General features: G+C 31.2%; 1 protein-coding gene across 1 annotated transcript; it reads left to right on the forward strand.

Moving 5' to 3' along the window:
- The first annotated feature begins 257 nt into the window (after positions 1-257).
- On the forward strand, positions 258-7,490 carry LOC138695346 (uncharacterized). The gene is made up of 4 exons (XM_069819765.1): positions 258-309; positions 2,718-2,823; positions 4,700-4,757; positions 6,405-7,490. Exons 2-4 carry the CDS (start codon positions 2,725-2,727, stop codon positions 6,731-6,733), a joined length of 486 nt encoding a protein of 161 aa, XP_069675866.1. The 5' UTR covers positions 258-309; positions 2,718-2,724; the 3' UTR covers positions 6,734-7,490.
- The last annotated feature ends 2,403 nt before the right edge of the window (positions 7,491-9,893 follow it).

The raw sequence follows: 9,893 nt of genomic DNA on the forward strand, positions 1-9,893 counted from the left end.
GTTGAAGAGTCTGAGTAACGTTTAGATCAATTGAAAAGCCTCGCCGCCTTCAATAACATCCACAAACTGGGCACGGGATCGCACATTGCCGTGTTCACTTTCGACATGCCAGCATCGTTAAGAAAAGAAAATACTGTACTACTGACAGTTACGACGCCAATATACATTATCCGTAAAATAAATTATAGCTTCGACTACAATGAGCAAATGACAGGATATTCCCGAGTAAGCTCACAATGTGTATATAAATGCACAGACATTTCAGATTAATGCCAGACAGCACCCACAAGAAGAAACAGTAGCTGCAAGGTATGTACCTACCACTGCTGTGAAGAATTTTTTTTGTAGGTTATTTTACGACGCTTTATCAACATCTTAGGTTATTTAGCGTCTGAATATATGAAGGTGATAATGCCGGTGAAATGAGTCCGGGGTCCAGCACCGAGAGTTACCCAGCATTTACTCATATTTGGTTGAGGGAAAACCCCGAAAAAAACCTCAACCAGGTAACTTACCCCGACCGGGAATCGAACCCGGGCTACCTGGTTTCGCGGCCAGACGCGCTAGCCGCTACTCCACAGGTGTGGACTGCTGTAAAGAATATGGTATAACATTATTTTTTTATGTTAAGGGGATACCGAATTGTCTATGTTCGCAAAGTTGAATTATGTCTTACATAAGGAACTTTTTCTTGGAAAATGCCTAAATTAGACGTTGATTTTTTTACAGCTGATGAAAAAATAACGTGAATTTATGCTCAAACAGTAGTTTGTTTTTAATTAATTTCCCTACTGAGCAATAATTTTCCGCCATTCGTATATGTTTGCAACGATTTTCAGTATATTACCATTTGTAACATCTCCAAAATTTAAGCATTGCCTCAGTACATGGGAAATATCCAAATTAAGGAATTCATAAAAATTTCAACTTTCTACATTAAATTTAAGCTGAGAAAAGGTTCGTTTTGTAGGGAAAAACTAAGCTTACAGAAAAAAAAACGTTAAAGTAAGACCTATACCACTGTTGTAAAAAGTATATACATACGCTATATAATTATTATAGAGGATATAAATGACTATAATTATGACTCTTGACCAGAAGAGTAAGAAATGAAAATATAAAAATTGGTAATTTATTCTTTGAAAAGGTGGAAAAATTCAAATATCTTGGAACAACAGTAACAAATATAAATTACATTCGGGAGGAAATTCAACGCAGTATATAGATGAGAAATAACTGTCATACGGTTGAGAAGCTTTTGTCGTCCAGTCTGCTCTCAAAAAAATGTTAGAATTTATAAAACAGTTATATTACCGGTTGTTCTGTATGATTGTGACACTTGGACTCTCACTTTGAGAGAGGAACAGACGTTAAGGGTGTTTGAGAATAAGGTGCTTAGGAAAATATTTGGAGCTAAGAGGGATGAAGTTACAGGAGAATGGAGAAAGTTACACAAGCAGAACTGCACGCATTGTACCTATTCTTCACCTAACATAATTAGGAACATTAAATCCATACGTTTGTGATGGGCAGGGCGTGTAGCACGTATGGGCGAATCCAGAAATGCATATAGAGAACCCGGAGGTTCATTGCCGCACTCACATAAGCCCGCCATCAATCCCTATTCTGAGCAAGATTAAACCAGTCTCTACAATCATATCCCACCTCCATCAAATCTATTTTAATATTTCCTCTCTTCTACGTCTCGGCCTCCCAAGAGTTTTTTTCCCCTCAGGTCTCCCAACTAACACTCAATACTCAATACAAGCTGCATGTTCTGTCCATCTCAAAGTCTACATTTAATGTTTCTAATAGGTGAAAAATACAATGCATATTGTTCTGCGTTGTATAACTTACGCCATTCTCTGTAACTTCATCTCTCTTAGTTCCAAATATTTACCTAAGCACCTTATTCTCAAATACCCTTAACTTCTGTTCCCCTCTCAAAGTGAGAGTCCAAGTTTCACAACCATACAGAAAAACCGGTATTCTAACTGTTTTAGAAAATCTAACTTTCATCTTTTTTGAGAGCAGACTACATGACAAAAGCCACAGAAGCATGTTGCTAGGGAAACCATTCTCCATACGATAAAACTATACTGAAATATAACCATTACAGTGCACTTATTGTTACTTAGTTACCATTGCAGTTCAGTTTTGCGAATACTTGGAAATAATATTGCTCTAAATTTTCAATGTAAAATATTTTGTATTTGCAGTTTTTAAAAATATGATGGTGCAGGAAATGTTATACAATACACGTTTGTGAAGTGCATTACAAAATATCGGAACTTAGAAAGCTCGCTCTGTCTTTTTTTCAAACTTATCCTCGATTTTGTAAAATACACTTCCCAACTTTGTATCGTAATATAGTACTTCTTTCTTTTTTACATGATGTGTATATTTCAGTCTGATAGAATTACTTTCCGCGATATTATATTCTAGTTCTTCTGAAAGCATACGTATTTACATTTTCTTTGTATTCCTCACTCTTTTAAACATATCCTCTGTATCTACACTAAATTAATTTAACACACGAATAGATAAACAATATTTTTGCTCCACTGAATTTATTTTCATTCGGAGAACGCTCAGCTGAGTTCAATGCTTCTCTTTAATCCAGTTTATGTTTTATGTTATTTTCTTCAGTGAAGTGCGATATCAGCCACATAAACGAAATTCCACATTTTATTTTCCACGAACATTATTATTTTCAGAGGAAAAATGGAGGGAATTCTAATCAAACTATTGACTTGGTCGTCAGTAATTTCCATATTTGCAATGACAACGGCGACTGGAAATTGCGTGGAGTCTCCATTGGATGTGAGTTTCATTTGTTTCTTTATTTACACATGAGTTACTATGGCAATAAAAAGTCCCAGTCTGAGTGGTCAAGTTCTGTATTAATAAGGATCTACTAGACATCTCGAGTGATATATTATTATTTAAAGTATCATAGTAAGTGTAAGTACATAAAGATTTAGGTATATTATTTAGGAGTAATTTTATATTTCATAGTCATATTAATAATATTATAAATTTGTCCTATAAAAGTTTAGGTTTTGTTATGAGAAATTCTTGTAAATTTAAAGTCAAAACTATAATAATTTCTTATAATTCCATTGTTCGATCAAAATTAGAGTATGCTGCTGTTATCTGGAACCCAATTACTAACAAATATATTCTGTTAGTAGAAAAAATTCAAAATAAATTTCTAATTTCTACTGGACCCAACTTTTAGTTTTGAGATGAGTCAGACGCAACCATCTGAGGTCAACAAAGAGAAACAACAAATTTATGAGCCTACTATTCCGTATTTTCGAGAAAAATATCAGATGGAAGGCACCTGGGAAGTACATGGTTTAATGATCGGAGCGAGGGGCACCATCCCACGATCAACTGTAAACGCTATCAAAACATTTGGAATCCACGACATCATTCCAAAAATAATTACTTCTAGCATTAAAGGATCTGTGGCGATTCTGAAAAATCATTTATACGGAATATCATAATCCCTCCCCTTTCTATCCGTTAGTAGTGTGTGATTGTTACAATATATGTACAAATTTATTATTTCTCAAATTTAAGCTCCTAGTTCACATTTCAGTTTGACTCATCTATTTTACTGTAATCATTATTATTCTTATATGTGTGTTATTCTGTGTTTTTGGCAACTCAGGATGCCTGGGCAGACTATTTCTTGGAAATAAATTATATACAGACTTTATAATGATTATCCTACCTATGAGAGTTATGCTACAATGCTTCAACATTTCCATTTTACTAGTTTGTAAATTAAACGAAATTGTCAATCTTTAAACTTTCTTTATAAAAACATTATTAACAATAAGTTGGACTGTGTTGTTTTATTTTCTTATATAACATTAAATGCACTTAAGCTTAAAACGAAATTTCGAAATTATTTTACATATCAAGGACAAATACTGAATCCCACAAAAATTCCCCAGTTTTCTAAATGTTATAGTTATACAATAAATTACATCCTCATCCGAATGTTGATATTTTCAATATGAATTTCTCTAGATACAGAATTATTTGTTATCATATTTTACAGAATATTGTTGTTAGTTAATTTGAAGCTACTTTCACACCTTATTTCAGTTTCTCTTTTTTTCTTTCTCTTATTTCTATTTTGTTTCAGTTTTTAATAAGTGTATATTTCCTTTTCCTTGTTTATGTTTTATAAATTAATTTGTTAGTCGTGAACATTGTAATTGGGCTTTACCTGTTATGTTCAACAACAAATGAATAAATAAATAAATATTATGTGTCGTACATTATGTGGCTAGCGATGTGGCAGAAGCCAAAATAAACGTTAATTCTACTGTAATAATTCTAGCAGAACCTTGGAGGGACTGTAACTCGGGAGTGTTCCACCATATAGACATATGTTCATATGGACGTTCTGTATTGGTTTGATGTGTACTATACATACATACCAGTTACTTTCCACATAAATGGAAACAACATATTACACGTAAAATATACAATTTTCAAAGGCAATAAATAACTTTGGTTGCTCAAATGTTTTTCATAAGATGAAAAAGGTAAGGAAGAATGTATCATTTTCGTGTTATTATGTTTTCATGTGGGAATATGTTAACGTTGAACTGAGCTGAACCCTTAAGTTGCTCTTCTTGTCTCTATACTGTACAGTGCGTTTGCTTCTCAATTGCAGTGTAGTGCAGACGCCGATTGCTGTAGCGGGTGTTGCGTGGCTTCGTTCTGCTATCAGGGTAAGAAGAAAGCAATTTTTTTCTAATTGTTATTTGAGGTGTCACGGTCATCCAAGTGGTGCGAGGTGGAGACGATATCTAGCTCTGAAACATTGGAATTTTTTTTTATAACTGTTAAGGTGCAAATACCGGTACCAAAAACAAATTGACAGATACATAGCTTTATTATGCTACATATCTTTACATAGAACTACATGTGAGCGGTGCGAGAAATGAAACAAGATGAGAAAAAGAGAAAGACGGAAGACTAAGGGAATACAAAGACGACAGGGTAAAACAATGGCGATAAGGGAAGAGTAGGACGACAAGGAGAAGACAAATATTGCAAGAGGAAAACAAGGACGACAAGGGGAATGCAAGGACGACAAGGGAAGACAATGGCGACAAAGGATGACAGGACGACAAGGGGAATACAAGGACGACAGGGGAAGACAATGGCGACAAAGGATGACAGGACGGCAAGGGGAATACAAGGGCGACAAGGGAAGACAATGGCGACAAGAGGAAGCAAAGGATGACAAGGGGAAGACAAGGACGACAAATGGAAAATAAATACTGCAAGGGGAAGACAAAAACGACAAGGGGAATGCAAGGAGAACAAAGCAAAGACAAGAAGAACGAGGTAAAGACAAGGAGGACAAATGAAGACAAGGAAAACAAGGAGAAATGGGAAAGACGAGAAGAACAAAGAAGAGACAAAGAGAACAAGATGAATACAAGGAGAACATGGGGACCACAGGAGAACAAGAGAAGATAAGGACAAGGGGAACACAATGAGAACAATATATCATGAAATTTTGCAAGGATATTTTAATAGCTTACTTAGAAATAATTTTTTATTCATCACCAGCAATGCTTCTATGAGCTATTTTTGTCAAAGTTAAAAAATGTATATTTTTAAAGATATGTGCACGCAATAAATTTTCTTCCAATCGTTAACTCATGTATCTAAGAGCAATTTGTTTTAAAAAATTCAAGTTTCTATCTTAAATAGTTTTGAAAAAAATATATCTGCGTTATTAGATGTATTAAAAAGTATAATGACCTCAAACGTATTCTATATGTTGAAGAAGTGAGTCGAAAAATTTCATTGTATAGGCCATACCATTATTTATTTATTTATTTATTTATTTATTCATTTAATACTTTACACTTGAGCTACATTAGGCGTTGCAGCCCGAAAGAGCAGAATCTCGTGCTCAGGCGCAGTTCAGATCAGTTATACAAAATATATCACAAAATTAAGAGAGTTCATTGAGCACAATAACATTAATAAATGGTAAAATAATGCAGCATGTAATGATAGGGTCTATATACAAATAGAAAGTACAAAAGTACATAAATATTAGAGTATCAATTTTTAACTCAATTAGCTTAAACAATTAAATAATTAATCTGATTTGTTTCTTAAATCTATGTGTGTTAAATGTACTTAGCTCAGGGTAAGCTCTAATTTATAATGTGCATTTAAAATAACAGATGTCTACAATGAAAATTGCATTTATGGTATAATATTTTGTAATTGACTGGATTTTTGTCCCTTAATAACGTCAGTTAATGTTTCGCATTATATTCAGTTATAAGAAACCAAAATGATAACTTGTTATAATAACTGCAGTGAAATGACCGTGTGTTGTTAAGTTACAGGTGATGACTGTCCAACAATTTGCAGAAACAACAAGACAGACGATGCATCTTGCGCCCTGATTAACAAGTATGGGTCTGGACTCAAGGACTTCTTAACCGTCTATGACGTTGCAAAGATAGTTGGACTGTATGTCGTTCAATTTGCGCGCAATTTTGCCGGAGCTGCCATCAATCCTGTTAGATTTATTTTTGCTATCCCTCAGTTGCGCAATGATTTAAGTGCAATCATTGGTAGCATTAATCCCATCATAGACGGCAAGTTTCAACTTCTGTCGAGGTCGGTTGATTTCTCGAGGGAACTGGTTAATTACGTTCAATCTAAGCAATAAGTGCAGAGGTAAAACACGTTTTAGTTTTCTTATGCCACTGGATCGATTTCTGGATTTCTCTACTTGTAATATCAAATTTGAAAATAAAACATAGGAGTACAGATAAAAGCGAAGGATTGTTTTTTTTCGCCTTTCAAGCTATCATACTTTTAACTTTTCTTCAGTCTTTATAAATTACTTTTATTAAAAATGTTCCCTCAATTAATTTATAATTTATAAAAGCTGTCAAAAACATTATAGTCGATACATTGTATATGTGGGTTTTGACTACACTAGAGGTCAGTTCATGTTAACCTATTTTTTAACTGTCAAATAGATTACAATACCCAAACAACGCACTTTAATATGCACGGACTGTAGTACCCTTTTATTGGACTTCAATAACAAAATACAGGTTATAATTATTTATGGTTTTTATACGATTTGGCTATTGTAACCCTGTATTTTTAAAAAATAAGCTAAAAAGGTATTACAATCTGTGCATTTTTAAAATGCGCTAATGGGTAATATAAGCTGTTTTTCAATTTAAAAACCAAGTGACAATTATAGGAATTTTTTGTAGCGTAGAGATAAAACAATGATCTAAAACTGTTAGAATTAAGAAAAAGTAACCTCCAAGATAGTTAAATTAATTTCTAATCCACAGAGTTGTGTATGCAAATTCCTAAGTGTAATTTTAATTAATGTATAAATTATAAGACTCATTCATACAGATTGTAATTTGAATTAATGTGAAAATTATAAGACTAATTTCTACAGATTGTTTAATTAATTTCTAATCCACACATCTGAGTATGAAAAATCCTAAGTGTAATTTTAATTAATGTGAAAATTATAAGACACATTCATACACATTGTAATTTCAATTAATGTGAAAATTATAAGACTAATTTCTACAGACCTTTAGATAAATTTCTAATCCACACAATTGTGTATGCAAAATCCTAAGTGTAATTTTAATTAATGTGAAAATTATAATACTCATTCCTACAGATTGTTTAATCAATTTCTAACTCACACATTTGTGCATGCAAAATCCTAAGTGCAATTTGAATTATAAGACTCATTCCTACAGACTGTTTAATTAATTTCTAATCCACACATTTGCGTATGCAAAATCCTAACTGTAATTTCTATTAATGTGAAAATTATAAGTCTCATTCCTATGGATTGTTCAATTAATTTCTGATCTATCCACACATTAATGTATGCAAAATCCTAATTGTAATTTCTATTAATGTGAAAATTATAACACTCATTCCTACATATTGTTTTAATTAAATTCTAATCTACACATTAGTGTATGCAAAATCCTAATTGTAATTTCAATTAATGTGAAAATTATAACACTCATTCCTACATATTGTTTTAATTAAATTCTAATCTACACATTAATGTATGCAAAATCCTAATTGTAATTTCAATTAATGTAAAAATTATAACACTCATTCCTACATATTGTTTTAATTAAATTCTAATCTGCACATTTGTGTATGCAAAATCCTAGGTGTAATTTCTATTAATGTGAAAATGATGGCTCATTCTTATAGATTGTTTAATTAATTTCTAATCCACACATTTGTGTATGAAAATCCTAACTGTAATTTCTATTAATGTGAAAATTATAAGACTCATTACATACTATTTAATTAATTTATAACCCACACATTTGCGTATGCAAAATTCTAAGTGTAATTTCAATTAATGTGAAAATTATAACACTCATTCCTACATATTGTTTTAATTAAATTCTAATCTACACATTTGTGTATGCAAAATTCTAATTGTAATTTCAATTAATGTGAAAATTATAACACTCATTCCTACATATTGTTTTAATTAAATTCTAATCTACACATTAATGTGTGCAAAATCCTAATTGTAATTTCAATTAATGTGAAAATTATAACACTCATTCCTACATATTGTTTTAATTAAATTCTAATCTGCACATTTGTGTATGCAAAATCCTAGGTGTAATTTCTATTAATGTGAAAATGATGGCTCATTCTTACAGATTGTTTAATAAATTTCTAATCCACACATTTGTGTATGAAAATCCTAACTGTAATTTCTATTAATGTGAAAATTATAAGACTCATTACATACTATTTAATTAATTTATAACCCACACATTTGCGTATGCAAAATTCTAAGTGTAATTTCAATTAATGTGAAAATTATAACACTCATTCCTACATATTGTTTTAATTAAATTCTAATCTACACATTTGTGTATGCAAAATCCTAATTGTAATTTCAATTAACGTGAAACTTATAACACTCAATCCTACATATTGTTTTAATTAAATTCTAATCTACACATTAATGTATGCAAAATCCTAATTGTAATTTCAATTAATGTAAAAATAATAACACTCATTCCTACATATTGTGTTAATTAAATTCTAATCTGCACATTTGTGTATGCAAAATCCTAGGTGTAATTTCTATTAATGTGAAAATGATGGCTCATTCTTACAGATTGTTTAATTAATTTCTAATCCACACATTTGTGTATGAAAATCCTAACTGTAATTTCTATTAATGTGAAAATTATAAGACTCATTACCTACTATTTAATTAATTTATAACCCACACATTTGCGTATGCAAAATTCTAAGTGTAATTTCAATTAATGTGAAAATTATAACACTCATTCCTACATATTGTTTTAATTAAATTCTAATCTACACATTTGTGTATGCAAAATCCTAATTGTAATTTCAATTAATGTGAAAATTATAACACTCATTCCTACATATTGTTTTAATTAAATTCTAATCTACACATTAATGTATGCAAAATCCTAATTGTAATTTCAATTAATGTAAAAATTATAACACTCATTCCTACATATTGTTTTAATTAAATTCTAATCTGCACATTTGTGTATGCAAAATCCTAGGTGTAATTTCTATTAATGTGAAAATGATGGCTCATTCTTACAGATTTTTAATTAATTTCTAATCCACACATTTGTATATGAAAATCCTAACTGTAATTTCTATTAATGTGAAAATTATAAGACTCATTACATACTATTTAATTAATTTATAACCCACACATTTGCGTATGCAAAATTCTAAGTGTAATTTAAATTAATGTGAAAATTATAACACTCATTCCTACATATTGTTTTAATTAATTTCTAATCTAC

Source organism: Periplaneta americana, chromosome 2 (genome assembly GCF_040183065.1).
Source record: "Periplaneta americana isolate PAMFEO1 chromosome 2, P.americana_PAMFEO1_priV1, whole genome shotgun sequence".
NCBI classification, from domain to species: Eukaryota; Metazoa; Arthropoda; class Insecta; order Blattodea; family Blattidae; genus Periplaneta; species Periplaneta americana.

What these genes read in the sequence shown, in the direction of transcription:
- LOC138695346 (XM_069819765.1), top strand. Translation starts at nt 2,725, where the DNA reads ATGGAGGGAATTCTAATCAAACTATTGACTTGGTCGTCAGTAATTTCC. An exon ending in GCGTGGAGTCTCCATTGGAT is followed by an intron (nt 2,824 to 4,699) that starts GTGAGTTTCATT and finishes TCTCAATTGCAG; the next exon opens with TGTAGTGCAGACGCCGATTG. An exon ending in GGCTTCGTTCTGCTATCAGG is followed by an intron (nt 4,758 to 6,404) that starts GTAAGAAGAAAG and finishes GTTAAGTTACAG; the next exon opens with GTGATGACTGTCCAACAATT.